At 45.6% G+C, this 15,797-nt stretch overlaps 3 protein-coding genes across 6 annotated transcripts in view; 1 reads left to right on the forward strand and 2 right to left on the reverse strand.

Moving 5' to 3' along the window:
- Window positions 1-15,797, reverse strand: part of LOC114237663 (myeloid cell surface antigen CD33-like) — a 52,087-nt gene that overhangs the window by 21,511 nt on the left and 14,779 nt on the right. The gene's annotated exons all lie outside the window — the stretch shown is intronic.
- Window positions 1,169-12,891, forward strand: ZNF175 (zinc finger protein 175). 4 transcript variants are annotated; one of them, XM_007179896.3, is made up of 7 exons: window positions 1,177-1,270; window positions 2,358-2,470; window positions 2,585-2,629; window positions 3,064-3,326; window positions 5,995-6,121; window positions 6,385-6,480; window positions 10,477-12,891. In XM_007179896.3, the coding sequence occupies exons 4-7, from the start codon at window positions 3,177-3,179 to the stop codon at window positions 12,339-12,341; spliced, it is 2,238 nt and encodes a 745-aa protein (XP_007179958.2). In that variant the 5' UTR covers window positions 1,177-1,270; window positions 2,358-2,470; window positions 2,585-2,629; window positions 3,064-3,176; the 3' UTR covers window positions 12,342-12,891. The 4 variants fall into 4 exon arrangements, with proteins under 4 accessions (XP_007179956.2, XP_007179958.2, XP_007179954.2 ...); XM_007179892.3 differs by having other exon boundaries at window positions 2,358-2,629; XM_007179895.3 differs by lacking the exon at window positions 2,585-2,629.
- On the reverse strand, window positions 13,784-15,354 carry LOC130705688 (beta-1,4-galactosyltransferase 3-like). The gene is made up of 4 exons (XM_057533738.1): window positions 15,040-15,354; window positions 14,350-14,472; window positions 14,039-14,140; window positions 13,784-13,937 (listed from the first exon to the last, which is right to left on the reverse strand). Exons 1-4 carry the CDS (start codon window positions 15,174-15,176, stop codon window positions 13,784-13,786), a joined length of 516 nt encoding a protein of 171 aa, XP_057389721.1. The 5' UTR covers window positions 15,177-15,354.

Consider the following 15,797-nt stretch of genomic DNA (forward strand, 5'->3'; position numbering starts at 1 on the left):
TCCTTGGTGGCACAGTGGTTAAGAATCCGCCTGCCAATGCAGGGGACACGGGTTCGAGCCCTGGTCTGGGAAGATCCCACATGCCGCGGAGCAGCTAAGCCCGTGCGCCACGACTACTGAGCCTGCACTCTAGAGCCCGTGAGCCACAACTACTGAGCCCACGAGCCACAACTACTGAGCCCACGAGCCACAACTACTGAAGCCTGCACACTTAGAGCTCGTGCTCCACAACAAAAGAAGCCACTGCAATGAGAAGCCTGTGCACCGCAACGAAGAGTAGCCCCCACTCGCCGCAACCAGAGAAAGCCCGCGCACAGCAACGAAGACCCAACGCAGCCAAAAATAAATAAATAAACAAATTAATAAATTTATTAAAAAAATAAATAAATAAAATGAAAAAGTTTGAAATACTGCGAGAAATACCAAAATGTGACACAGAGACATGAAGTGAGCAAATGCTTTTGGAAAAATGGTGCTGATAAACTTGCTCGACGCGGGGCTGCCACAAACCTTCAGTGTGTTTAAAAAAAAAAAAAGGTGCAGTTATCAGTGAAGCGCAATAAAGCGAAGCGCAATAAAACGAGGAATGCCTGTATATAAGGAGAGAATACATCCTTAAGTGCTCTCCAAAAACCATCACATTAACATAACAAAGGACACTTTTATGGCTCTCATCACTAAGGAAATGTCGAAGTTTTTAGGAGTTCTCTGTCAAGCTCAACACCTCTGGACTCCCAACATGTGTCTCCTCTCTGGGCAGAGTTGTGCGAGGGACGAAGGGGCCGGATACCTGCATTCTGAGAGTAGGGCTTTAAATCAGTGTAAAAAGTACAGAGAAAGGGTATTTTTCAGAATATGCAATGCTGTTTTCTCCTAGAACTATATATACACAAGTATTTAATTGGTCCCCTTCCAACGCGGGACAACTCCAAGACTCTTTAGGAAGGGTTGCCTAATGTTTTCCCTGCCTGTACGGAATGGAAGTTCCTTGAAAATGGCGGCCTCCTTATCATAATCCTTATGGGCGCGGCCATGTCGTCCTCCTGACACAGTCCCTGAAAGAAATTGAACCGCTGAGTACAGAGACGACGTGACACGCCATGATAACTATTGGCAGGCAGTGGCTTCAAAGGTTCTAGTGAGCATGCGCACAGTTCAAACCCGGCCTCCCAAGTCCTGACCGGAATCCCAAATCGCAAGGGGCCCAGAGCGGCCATTTCGCTTATGTTGTCAACTGTTCTAAGCTGTGAACCGCCTGCGGGATGCTGAGGTGATGTGCAGTATTAGCAATGCGTAATCTGTGGGGTCAATGAGGGGAGATCGGCTTGGCGTGAGTGATGTGGGCGTTTGGGGGCCGAGTGATGGGGGCCTGTAGAATGAGTGATGCCGGGTGCGCGGAGTGAGTGGTGGGGGTCCATGGGGTGAGCGATGGGGTTCTTAGTGGTGGAGGCTATGGGGTAAGCGGGGTTTTCTAATTTAAGTTGAATGCTTGGCTCGCTGATTTTCACTCTTTCTTTGCCTAATTTCTGTATGTATGTATTTTTGTAACTTGAATTCCAAGTGTACTTTAATGCAGATCTTACATTGTTGGCCTGGGAATCTTGCTCATATGAGGACAGTGAACGTGCGTCTCAGGAGGGCCTTGGTATGGTACCAGGAGCCATTTGGGGAAGTGATCCACAGGTTGGGGGGGGGGCGTAGGAGGCAGTGGTTGGTTGGGAGCAGGAGCTTCAGGGATTGGAGGGCTTTGAGGGTCACACTGTAACACACGCAAGGGGGGCAGTGATTGAGGATCTATGAAATCAGTAAAGTGGGGTGCTACGGGTAGCATATGGGAACCAGTGGATGGGAGACCTAGGGGGTCAGTGATGGAGGTTTGCGAGGGTGACTGCATTGCTCTTTGAGCAGTGGGTGTGGGGTCCTTTGGGAATGGTTGAGTAGGTCCGTGTTGGTCTCCTCGGGTCCCTGTGGACATGGTAAGGGTCAGTGATTGGCTGTTGAGCAGATCAATGATAGTTTCCTACTGGGGTGCATTATTTGGAACCCTATGTTGGTGGTTATTTGGGGGGTCCTGTGGAAATCACACTCCCTTTGGAAACATTTCTTGGCAATCAGGGCAGTAATGATTTCAGAAGCCTGGCCGTGGGTGACTGGGAGGCATTTCATGACCTTCTTTGGTCTACTCACTGGGGATTTCTAGAGGTCAGTGTGGGCAACGACTATATTTTGGTTGGGGCAGGGAGGGAGAAATGGAGAGGCAAGAAATGGTAGGTGATTGGGAGTCCTGGTGCATGTCTGCAGGTTTTCCAGGTGAAGGTGGAGTTCCATATATTGAATTTGAGTTTTGTTTTTGTCAGAAAATGCTGAGCTGTCTATATTATGGATGGGCACTGAAAAGGCCAGAATGTCGGATTAGGCACTCCAGACACGGACAGCTTGAAGCCTCAGCTCTCTGAAGGCAACAGGAAATGTAATTGGCACTTCTGGAAATTGACCACGTAGAGGACTGCATGGGATAGTGGCAACTGTGTGCAGTTTAAAGTGAGGCGGACCTGGGACTCACTCCCTGTTCTTCCCTTTGCAGACTGAGTGACCTTGTAACAGCACTGTTTCCTCATCCACAAAATGGGTATAATAATGATCATAATATTTAGCTGACAGGGTGGCATGAAAATTAAACAAGGTACCTGACACCTGACTCTGCAGCTTGCTGATTTTTTTTTCAGTGTTTCCCATATGCCAGGCAGGTGTTGAGGGCTTGACAAGCCTCATCTCATGTAAGCTCCCCGATGCCTACGATAAATACCTTCCTTCTCATTTTGGAAACTGCAACTGAAGTACTATCTTCGTCTTCTCACGGTTAAAAGGTGTCAGAGCTGCAATGAAAGCTTCATTAAGTTTAGCCCAAACCTCTTCATCTTTTCTCATTTTTTACCCCAATAGCTAGACTTTTCTGAGTTTTGTCTACCCTCATCTCAAACACAGTGACTTTCACCTAATGGCCTTCAGAAATTCATGTGGAGTAAATATTAGATGAGAATTATGTGGTCGTTGTCTTTCCAGGACTTCTGGTGTCCCTGCAGAGCCCCTGGGTCAGGCCACATCGCTGAGGCTGCAGGACCTCCCTTCACAGCCCCAGCCTGACTCTTCCCAGCAGCTCTGATTGGAGCCTTCTGATGCCCACCCAGCTCCAGGCTCCTGGAAAGAGTGGAGCTGTCAGCAAAAGAGACCAAGAATTGAAGCCCAGAAACGACATGCTTGCTGATGTGAATTTACTGCAGAGGCCCCAGGTCTTGGGTCCAGAGGAGCGGGATGGATCATGTGAGGTAAGCAGGAGCCCCACGGGGACAGTTCTCCAGAACTTGAGGGCAGACACAGGAAGCAGCATATTGGACTCCCTGTGTCTGAGACGATCTGGATTCTCCTGCGTAGAGCAGAGCACAGGTGGCCGATGTTTCCTCATCCATGGGCATTGTGTGTTACAGAGGAAACTGAACTGGCTGAAGAAGGATGTGTAGTAAAAGAGGGCTGGCCCTGGGGCAAAGGAAGAAGCAAAAGTACATCCAGCCACAGGCGGGGCAACGCTGATTCCTTCCTTCTCAGCACAGGCGAAGATCCTGCATCTTCCATCCACCGCTGGGTCTTCGCATGGTCTTAGCTGGTCCCCACCTGACTCCTCACCCGAGACTGGCTGGTTTCCCCTTTGTCCTCATAGTTTACAGTCATTGGATACTAGAGCAAGAACTGGCTTTTAAGGACCATGTTGTTTTTCCTACTTTAAAAGATGAATAAGAGTGCCGGGGAATAATGTTTCCAAATTGCCCACAGATATTAATATTTGATATTTTGGAATGAGAAAGCAGGGTTCTTCGGTATACTCAAGATTTCCTGAAATTCCAAGTTATTCTGTGTATTTCATGACACTTTATTTGCATGTTTTTAAAATAATAATGACCCACTCCGAAGACCTCATTTTAACTTTGTTACCTCTTGAAATACCTTGTTTCTCCAAATACAGGCACATTCTGAGGTCCTGGGGGTTAGGACTTAAGCATATGAATTTCGGGTCGGGGCACACAATTCAGCCCATACCAGTGACACTGTTGTAGAAAAATGTCTTTCATTTTGTACTAAAGTTGGCTGAATTGTTAAGAGCATTTCCAAAAGCACGTTCAGTTACGTGTTAAGATACATGATACTTAGTAGCCTTGTTCCTTTTTTAACATTGAAGATATTTCGTTTGCTTGCCCTGATTCTGTTTTGCTCACTGAGATTTTCGAGCAGTTTCTCCGCTCACGTTAGAATGTTCTCCAACAACATTCACATGACGTCATCTTGGCTTTGCAGCCTTCCCTCTACTCTGGCCAATACTGTGTTGTTAGTTTTTTTTTTTTGGTTCTGTTTTTGTTTTTGTTTTAAATAACTCTGCTAATTTAATCAAAAGAGATATATCATTGTTGCTTTAATTTGTATTTCTTTACAAGCAAAATAATTTTTTTTCCCAAAGTTTTATTTGGTCAATGATTTTTCTCTTGTGATTTACTTTTCTTGTCCTTTGACAATTTATATTTTAGTTTGACTTAGTCTCTGGACTTTCAAAGATGTATTATATATTAATAACCCATTTTTCTTTGCGTATCTGTGTAAATTTCTTTTGCCACTGTTTACCTTAGAAGTAGTTTTTGGTTTTATTTGCACATGGTTTGTTTCACTGGGCTTGTAAATAAAACAGCTGTCACCATTGTCTTTTCTTCTGAAATCCACCTCCTGAGAGGCAATCAATTTTTACCTTTTTAACTAAATGTTTTGGTACTTACTTCCTAATCCTTTAATGACACCCTAATATAGCTCCGTCTCAGATTCCCAGGTTTATGTTTGGCCCTCTGTCATATACTCCCACCTGCAGCACTCACATGCATGCTTTTCACGCTTACCTTTCCAAGAGGTGGGTTAAATTTTGATTAGCTCAGTATTCCCTGAAATCAATTTACTTCTCCTGTGTGTCTCTCTCTACATAGAACACTTCACTTCTGACACTTATGGTCACCAAATGTGCAGGGATTTTTCCCACGCCAAGCAATTCTGTGACACTGGCTGGGTGTCCTACAATTCAGTTCAATTCTGACACTGTCTACCTGGAGACAGTGTCAGATCCCATACGTTAAGGGCTCAGTTCTTCAAGAGTCCCCCCACCCCCTTTCAAATGCCAATGGCAGGTCCACCTGTGCTTCTGACCTATCGGCTATAAGTCAGAGGTTCTCACAACTCCCTCCTTGGGTTCAGTTAATTTACTAGGGTGGCTCACACGACTCAGGAAACCAGTTTACTCGCTAGATTACCAGTTTATTACAAAGGATAATTAAAGGACACAAATCAACAGCCAGATAAAGAGATATATAGGACGAGGTGCAGAACAAAGGAGCCAATTTGTCACGCGGCCCAGCAGTGAGCCCAGGTAAGAATCATGGGGTTAGAGATGTATGCAATGTAGCCAATATTCAATTAATAAGTCACTCAGTTTATTGTACACAATTAGCACACAACACAGGTTCGTCAAAGTAGGGAGAAAAGGGGTGGGGAGTAAGGAGTCACTTGGCCCAGTGCTCTCATTATAAGGAGTCTGTCAATAGGATGTAATGGTTACACCCCAGGGGATCTTGTCTCGCTCAGTTGCTCCTTCTGTTCCAGTAAAGTCGTTCCTTATCTACTCTTAATTTATCACTCTGAGACGCTCCCAGCCCTATACCGGCTGTTTCACAACAACTAATGCGGAAGTTCACATTGGCCACTGTGACTCCATTTTGCACTACTTAACATAGCTTAAATCCTATGAATTTCACACAGAGGAGTAGGAATCATAACAAAAAAGAAGTCACATCACTGGGAAGCCATATATATCATGGCGAAAAAAATCATTAAAAACACACCCTTGTATGTAAGTGCCCATTCACCAATGATGACTAATTCTCATTGAGCTGGGGTATGTTGTTACAGGGCTCCGTGTCATTTGAGGACGTGACCATAGACTTCAGCAGGGAGGAGTGGCAGCAACTGGACCCTGCCCAGAGACGCCTGTACCAGGACGTGATGCTAGAGATCTACAGCCACCTCTTCTCCGTGGGTGAGCACATCTGACCTGGGACTCTTGGACAGGCCTCCTTGAGGAGATGCCCTTCCTTCTTGTGGCATGCAGTGGGACATCTGAAGAATGTAATCAGTTTGCCCTTGGCTTGTCCCAAACTGTTCATTCCTTTTGGGCATCTTTGAGTGTTACTTTGTTCCTAGTGAAAGGTGTTGACTTTTCTGATATGCCAATAGAGCTTCATTGAATGGCCTCTAAAGCCCATGACCATGTCCGAATGCAATATCCTTTCTTATTCACAGGGTATCACATTCCCAACCCAGAGATCATTTTCAGGATGGAAAAAGGAAAGGAGCAATGGATGGGGGAGGCTGAACTCCCACGTCAGAGGTATCACGGTGAGTGACTGTCAAGTCCAAGTCGTGAAGATCTGAGGGGCCATTATTCAACCTACCACACTTATCCATTCCCCCAGTGGTGGACACAGGTTACCTCCTACTCCTAGTTTCTAAGGCTAATGCCACCAAACATTATTTTGTAAATGTCCCGTAGGGGCCAACATAAGAATTTCTGAGGTGAATAGTCAGGAGTGGGATTGCCTCATCATTGGATATGCCTACACTGAATTTAGCTAAGTAAACCATGTGGCTCTTCAGGTGGGCTTCACCATCCACACTGTCATGTGGGAATGCACAAGGATTTGCATTTGTACATCTTGCTTGCCAGCATTTAATATTTATCAAATTCCTCATTTATGGCCTGTGTTATGACAGAGCTGCTTCATATTTTAATCTCATTTTTCTACTAACAGAGTGTTTCATGTTACCTGACTGGATTTTCCATCTGTATATTGCTTTTGTCATCTTGTTTTATCCCTTTGTGGAGTTTTCTGAAAGCCTTTTTTTTTCCTTTTTATTTGCCCCCTGAATTCATCAATTTTTTTCCTGTGCTGGATCTTTCTTCTTTACCCCTAATTGCGGTGCCTCCAGCTTGGGCCTCTGTACTTCCCTCTGGTCATCCCTTCATAGAGGAATTACTTTAAATTCCTTAAATCCCTTTAAAGGGCCCTTCTATTCTCAACACTTAGGCCTAAAAAATTTTTTCTGATGATCCCTTTATCAACCCCTCCAGGCCCCATGCCTAAACTGTGTTCTCTTATTTAGCTACATGGTGGACAGTTCCCGTGGGATGACTCACTTCCTTATTTTGGGGAGCTCAGAAATTGGAATCATTACACACATCAGAAATTCTTCTCACCATATACATTTTTTCAGATTCTTCTGTTTCTTGGCTCTTCCATCTCAGTCTTCTAACTCATTTTCTTATTTTAGAAATTCTACCCCTTTTTCTTTTTTCTTTTTTTTTGGCCACGCCACTCGGCTTGTGGGATCTTAGTTGCCTGACCAGGGATCGAACCCACGCCCTCGGCAGTGAAAGTGCAGAGTCCTAACCACTGGACCGCCAGGGAATTTCCATTATTTCTTTTTTTTTTTTTAAGGTATTTTTAAAAATGTATTTATTTTATTTATTTATTTTTGGCTGCGGTGGGTCTTTGTTGCTGTGTGCGGGCTTTCTCTAGTTGCGGTGAGCAGGGGCTACTCTTCGTTGTGGTGTGCGGGCTTCTTATTGTGGTGGCTTCTCCTGTTGCCGAGCACGGGCTCTAGGCACCCGAGCTTCAGGAGTTGTGGCTTACGGGCTCTGGAGTGCAGGCTCAGTAGTTGTGGCGCACGGGCTTAGTTGTTCCGCGGCATGTGGGATCCTCCTGGACCAAGGCTCGAACCCATGTCCCCTGCATTGGCAGGCAGATTCTTAACCACTGCACCACCAGGGAAGCCCCATTTTTTCTTTTTGAAAGTACAATTTAATTGACCCTTTTCGTTAATTCCACGGGTATCACCATAAACCAGCTCCCTATTTTCTCATGCTTGGGTTATTTTGTTCCTAATGGTATTTGTGGATTCCCGGTCATCATGAGTTCGGTCAAGATGCCATTGACAGATTTTATTACCCCAAAGATTGGTATTTTGTTTCTTTTTTCTCAAATTTTAATAAGATAAATATATATATATATATATATATATATATATATATATACACACACACACACACACACACACACATACACACTAAAAGTGATTATAAAGAGCATTCTCATTTTTTAAAAATAGTGATAGATGACTGAGGTTTGGGGACAGGACAAGGGTCTGGGATACAGTTTATCCAAGTGATGGAAAGAGAAAAGAAACAAGATGTGATGGTCTTATCATACTCAGTATTTATATCTCTGGTAGGATAAAGTAATAATAAAATTTAGCCACTTTTTTTTTTTAAAGAATCTGTTGTTACGTTCTTACTAGCGAATAGGATGATCAGTGACTCCCATTCTTAGGAAAAAATGGCATATTAAGTAAAGCTGAAAGTTATAACAAAGAGACCAAGGACCAGTATAATTTCCAGAATAATTTCCCTCCTATAAAACACTTCTAAAAAAGGCAGGTCAGCAGTAAGCCTTATGTTTTGTATTCATTCGGGTGTTGAAGTTTTTCTCTTGTCATTGCAGTACCATCTTTTATGATGCTGTCGCTCTGTGGGACTGAATGCACTGCACCCAAAGCCAGGTTCTACTAGGCAGAAAAGGGATGGAGGGTATTGAGAAGCTGTGATTTGTTACCCTGGCCAGAAGTGGTGCATAATGTTGTATGCACATTCCATCAGCAAAAACAGTGTCTGTCACATCTCATTGCAAAGGAAATTGTGAGCTGTTACATGGCTTGGCTGCCCTGTACCTGGCCACAGTTAACCTCTGTGGAAGAAGGGTGAAACAGATTCTAGGGGACAGCTTGCTTGTCCAGTCTTCCAGTGTACCCTTCTTAGGATATGCATATTCCTAAGTTCAACAAAACAAACTTTAGTTTCATGGAGAGTTGCGAGTTTGGGTATAGGTATTCTTTCAGTGCTTGGCTATGTCAGGATTGATACTTTTTTTAAATTTACTTATTTATTTTTGGCTGTGTTGGGTCTTCGTTTCTGTGAGGGCTTTCTCTAGTTGCGGCAAGCGGGGGCCACTCTTCATCGCGGTGCGCGGGCCTCTCACTATCGCGGCCTCTCTTGTTGCGGAGCACAGGCTCCAGACGCGCAGGCTCAGTAGTTGTGGCTCACGGGCCTAGTTGCTCCACGGCATGTGGGATCTTCCCAGACCAGGGCTCGAACCCGTGTCCCCTGCATTAGCAGGCAGATTCTCAACCACTGCGCCACCAGAGAAGCCCCTAGGATTGATACTTTAATAGTATTTCAGAGGAATATCTAGGGCTGATGGATTTTGTATTGTTTCTCACGAGTGGGAGGAAGCTGGGAGATTAGTTACAATTTAGATCTGAAAGCTAATGAAGACCTATACAGATGGTCCCTGACTTATGATGGTTTGACTTATGAATTTCTCAACGATGTTGCAAAAGCCATACATGTTCAGTAGAGACCATACTTTGAATTGTGAAATTTGATCTTTTCCCAGGATAGTGATATGCAGTACCTTACTCTTGTGATGTTGGGCAGCAGCTCCCAGTCAGCCATGTGATCACGAGGGGAAACAACCAGTATACTTACAACTTTTCTGGACCCAGATAACCACTCTGTTTTTCACTTTCAGTATAGTATTCAAGAAATTGCATGAGATAGTCAACACTTTATTATAAAACAGGCCTTGTGTTAGATGGTTTTGCCCAACTGTAGGCTAACGTAAGTGTTCTGAGCACATTTAAAGTAGGCTGGGCTAAGCTACGACGTTCAGTAGGTTAGGTGTATTCAATGCATTTTCAACTTATGATATTTTCAACTTCCCATGGGTTTATCAGGACACAACCCCACTGTAAGTCAAAGAGGCTCTGTACTCCGAGCCCCCTCCTTCAACCTTTGGCTATCCACAGATGCTGCCCTATGACACATTTCCCTCTTTTATCCTGTAGTCATCCCACTAGGTCTGGGTGTCAAGACCGCCTATATGAGTGGAGCCAGTTTGCCCTTGTTCAAATCTAACTTTCCCCAAGGCTGAGCAAAGTGATTTTCGCTAATTACTTAACCACTTTGTGTTTCTTTTTCTTCATGTGGAAAACCGTGATAATAAGTAGTTAGCTCCTGGGGTTGTTGTGAGGATTGAATGAGCTTATGTGTACATCACATAGAACATTGCCTGGCGAGTGCTAAGTGCTATACAGATAAGTGCTTGACATAAAATAAGGGCTGTGCAACTGTTTTCTCTCATGATCACCATCAGCACCACCACTGGTATATATGACTCAGCAATTTCCCTGTGCGCAATCTCAATCAGCTCCATGTGACTTTTCCTCTATCCTTTGCTAACTGTTCACTGTATCTATTTCATCTTTTTCTCCTTCTAGAAGGGGAGTTTGGGCTTGAAACCCCACACTGGGAAATTTCTGAAACAGCTTCATTTCACAATGAGATGGTGGGTGAAGTCACAAGAGATGGCTCATGGTGTTCCATTTTAGAAAAGCTGTGGGAAGAAGCTGACCAAACAAAGAGAGACCAGAAAAATCAAAGTAAACCTTCACATCAGGGGGCTTTCCTCAACCAGAAAAAATTGAACACAGAGAGGGACTGTGATTATAAGGACCCTGGGAAAATCATCCACACGAGGCCCCACCTTGTTCCTTCACAAAAGAGACCTCATAAACATTGCTCTTTTGCAAAAAGGTTGAAACCTAACCTAGAAGTAAATCATCAAAGTCAAAGCAACACCACAGAACACCTTGATGAGATGGTTGAATCTGGTCAGCTATTCACCCATAGCTCTTCCAGTGCCAGCTGCAAAAATACTCATACAGGAGAGAACTTCTGTAAAGGTAATTCATGTACAAAAGTCTTCGGCCGTAAACAGTCACTCACACAACATCAAGTTCACACTCAGGAAAAACCAGATAAGTGCACTGAATGTGGGAGGGACTTTACCCAGAAGTCACACCTCCTTGAGCAACAGAGATTCCATAGTGTAGAAAACCTCCAGGAATGTGGTAAATGCGGGAGAGCCTTCACCCCACAACCAAAACTCGGTATATATGTGACAGATCATACAGGTAACATACCGTATATATGTAAGGAATGTGGAAAAGTCTTTGTTCAGAGGCCAGAACTGGTTACACACCAGAAAGCTCACACTAGAAAGAAGCCCCATAAATGCCATGAATGTGGAAAAGCCTTTTTCCAGATGTTATCTCTCTTCAGACATCAAAGAACTCATACTAGAGAAAAACTCTACGAATGCACTGAATGTGGGAAGGGCTTCTCCCAGAATTCAACCCTCAGTATACATCAGAAAATTCATACCGGCGAGCGACAGTACGTATGCAGCGAATGTGGGAAGGCCTTCACCCAGAAGTCAACACTCAGCTTGCACCAGAGGATCCATTCAGGGGAGAAGTCTTATGTCTGTATTGAATGTGGCCAGGCCTTTATCCAGAAGGCACACCTGATTGTACATCAGAGAAGTCACACGGGAGAGAAACCTTATCAGTGCCACAACTGTGGGAAATCCTTCATTTCCAAGTCACAACTTGATATACATCATCGAATCCATACTGGGGAGAAACCTTATGAATGTAGCGACTGTGGGAAAACCTTCACCCAAAAGTCGCACCTCAACATACACCAGAAAATTCACACTGGAGAAAGACACCACGTGTGCAGTGAATGTGGGAAGGCCTTCAACCAGAAGTCAATACTCAGCATGCATCAGCGAATTCACACCGGAGAGAAGCCTTACAAATGCAGTGACTGTGGGAAAGCCTTTACTTCCAAGTCACAATTCAGAGAGCATCAGCGGATCCACACTGGAGAGAAACCCTACGTATGCACTGCATGTGGGAAGGCTTTCAACGGTAGGTCAAATTTCCATAAACATCAGATGACTCACAGTAGAGAGAGAACTTTTGCCTGTTACAAGTGTGGACACACCTTCACCCAGAAATCAGAGCTGATTACACATCAGAGAACTCATATCGGAGAGAAACCTTACGAATGCTGTGACTGTGGAAAATCCTTCAGTAGGAAACCACAACTCAAAGTGCATCAACGAATCCACACAGGAGAGAGACCTTACGTGTGTTCCAAGTGTGGGAAGACCTTCAACAACAGATCAAATTTTAATAAACACCAAACAACTCATACCAGAGACAAATCTTACAAAAGCAGTTATTCTGTGCAAGGCTTTACTCAGAAGTCAATTCCTAATATGCATTATACGTAAATGAAATAAACTCTGAATTTCTTGAAGAAAAAAATCTTATGAGTCAGATTTAATCATGTATTATAGAATTCATGCTTCAGAAAAACTCTAGGGATGCACTGCATGTCACCAAGTTACACATTTTATGTGAAGGAAATTATTCGGGAAAGAACTTTTAAGAATGAGTGGAAATGTCCATATTTGTACTAGCCTCATTAAAAGTTATAAAATTCACTTGGGGAAGAAACCCTGACTAATGCATTGAGAAGTTTCTGTAGAATATGGTGTAAGACAGAATCTTTAGGTCAGCATATTTGTTTATATACACACATACACATACCCTCAATTCTGTAGTGTTTGCTATAGAATTCACTGCAGAACAGGAGGTGTCAATAAATTACATATTTTTTAAAAGAACCTAATATATATACAGATAAATGTACATTTTTTGGTAAATGCATAAATGTGATTCTAGTCTTCACAGTGTCGTTTTTCTCTTTCTTTCATGATTAGTTCAGCTCTACCCTCCTCTTTCCACCTCCACCATCTATGGTGAAACTTTTGGTCTATGGACTCTTTCGTATTTTTATACACGCTTCTTATCATTTACGCCAAGAGTCAGCAAACTGGCCATCAGCCAAATCTGGTTGGCCACCTATATTTTTTAAATAAAGTTTTATTGGAACACAGCCATGTTCATTTGTTTATGTATTGTCTGTGGCTGGCTGCTTTTGTGCTCCAGTGGCAGAGCTGAGTAGTCATGGCAAAGGCTGTATGGCCTGCAAGCTGCAAGTATTTACTCTCCGGCCCTTACAGAAGAAGTCTGCCAACACTTGTTATCCACACACACTCATTACTATGCTCATAAGCATACACCTATATAGGTACTCTTCCCTTTGTTTTATAAATATCAGACCGTATCATATACACGTGTGCACTTGTTCTTTTCACGCTACAATACAGCTGTTCAGTGACTACATTAGTATTCTATCAGTATGTGGACATGCTGTAATTTATTCAACCATCCTCACATTTTTTATTATTCATTCTTTCCCCCACCATTTTTGCTACAAGAAAGCAGCAGAATAGCATAATCTGTAAATGGACAGGCCCAGGAGTCAGGTTTCTGTACTTGCTTCTACATCAATCAGGCAAGATATTTAACTCATCTGTCCTGGTTTTCAAAAGCAAGATGACAGTAGTGCTACCCCACGAGTCCTTGTGAGAAATAAATGGGTAAATAAGCCTTAACTTTAACTGCGTGGAGAGAACCAGACCTTGGTGAATTTGAGTAGGGCCCTGTGTGACCAAGTGAATGGAAATGAAAGGATGGGGGTTAGGGATGGCAGAGAGGAGAAGCAAGTAAAATAAAGCCTCCTTTAATATGAAACCAGGTGCGATGGGTGGGAAGGCTGCCCTGCAGCCCCGGTCTCAGGGATTCTGTTCCAGCCTCTAGATACCCCTCAGCCTGGCACCGGGGCTCCTGGGGCTGAGGGGCTGATGTCCACAGTGAGGCTGGTGTAGAGGGGCTGCAGCTCCTTGGAGAGCAGCCTGCATCCCAGCGAGTTCATGCCATCGTGCCGCCACTTGCGACGGATCCGGGCCAGAAGGCCAGGACTAGGAGGAGGGGCAGGAGGGGCAGGAGGGGCAGGCCGTGTGAGCCGAGGGCTCGGGAACAGGCCCAGGACTGGCTACCCCCGCCCCCAACCCTGACTCACCTCTGGGGGCTCTGCTTTTGGCTGCAGTCCTGCCCCTCCAGCATATGGTAGTAGCCAAAGGGCTGATGGGGCCGTAAGAGGAGCATCCCACTGAGTTTCAGCCTTACAGGGGAGAGGACAGGGAGACCAGATGCCTGTCTCCTCTGATAGAGTCCCCACGCCACACCCGGCCCCTCAGGCCAGAGTGGCTTGCGTCTCCTGCAATCCGACATAGCTTGTGTCCCCTCTCAGTCTAGGGCAGCCTGTGTCCGCCACACCATGGAGGGACCTGCCGCCCCCTGTGCTAGGCTCCCTAGAGCAGGGCCCCCTACCTGGAAGTGACGTCATCATCCTCCGGATCCCAGCCCCAGTATGTGTTGGGGAAGCCATTGATCCTGACGTAGTGAATGCGGCGCAGGGCAAACACCCCTCCAAGGTAGCCCCAGTAGGGCAGCCTGCAGAGGCAGGGAGAGTTGGAAGCACAGAGAATTTCAGGGAACGGTCCCTGGCCCTTTCCTGGCCAGGATCACAAGGTTGACTTCTGGGTTAGCCCTTCTCCACTCACCCCCATGGGAACCTCTCCCCTGACCCCTAGGATGTCTCCATGCCTGATTCTGGGGTAGCCCTTCCCCTGACCCTTGAGATGGCCCCTCACGTGACCCTGGGAGATCCCCTCCCTGAATCATCTGACAGGCCATTCTTGTGACCCCACTAAGGGCCCCTCCTTTTATAAGTTCTCCTTCTCTGACCTCTGGTACAACCTCTCTGCCTACAGCTTTATTAAGCGCATCCTGATTCCCCCACTGACAGCCAATCCCACTCCCATTTGACACCCACACCCAGGAGGAAGGTTCTTCACTGTCTACAAGGCCTCTCCCCAGGCCCCATCATCCTCTGCACCCTCAGCACCAGGGATCAGGGCCTGGACTACACAGAGAGGCGGGGCAAGGCCCAGGGAACTGGGGGCCTGGCCCAGAGTCTCCCACAGGAGGTCCCCTCCCTCCACCTACGTGTACTTGAACCTGTCAATGGCCACAGACACGTGGGCAGGGAAGATGTCACAGATGTAGGGGTTGCGATCGTCCTTGGGGAGCAGGTTCACATCGTGGAAGGAGACACAGTCCCGGTCCTCCTCCTGCACGGCCTCCCAGAACCCCATGCTGTGAAGCTTGCCCCGGTTGAAGGCGGTGTTGTTCACCTGGGGTGGACGGAGATGCTCGGCGCTGCCCTCACCGCAGGCAGTGGTGTCCCCGCCACCTGCCAGGCCTGTCCTCTCTCACCTTGTCGAGTGCCGTTCTCCGGCCTGCAACCCCTTCTTATTCCCACTGTGGAGATGGAAAACCCAGACTTGTCCAGGAAGGTGCAGTTCAAAGGTGACCTCCCCTGAGAAACTTTTCTTGGATCCCCACCCCCATCCTGGTCAGAGTCAGTATCTTTAGCCTCTCAGCTCTCCCTCCTCGGCCATCTTCAAGGTTCTCAAGGATCATCACCGTCCAGAGGCCATCAGAGGGAGGCAGAGGTCAGGAGTGATTGGGGACCACCTGTGTCTCTGTTTCTACTCCTACTAGGTAAAGACTAGGTCTGATGCCCAGGATAGGGTTTGCCTCTCCTCCTCCTCTTCTTCCTTCTTCATCATCATCTTCTTCATCACCATCCTAACCATAACCATCATCACTTATGATTACCGTGATGTTCACCATCAGCATCACCACCACCATCACTATCACTATCTTCATCATCTTCAACATCACCAACAGTCACCTAACCTCCATCGTCACTA

This window comes from Balaenoptera acutorostrata, chromosome 19 (assembly GCF_949987535.1).
Source record: "Balaenoptera acutorostrata chromosome 19, mBalAcu1.1, whole genome shotgun sequence".
NCBI lineage: Eukaryota > Metazoa > Chordata > Mammalia > Artiodactyla > Balaenopteridae > Balaenoptera > Balaenoptera acutorostrata.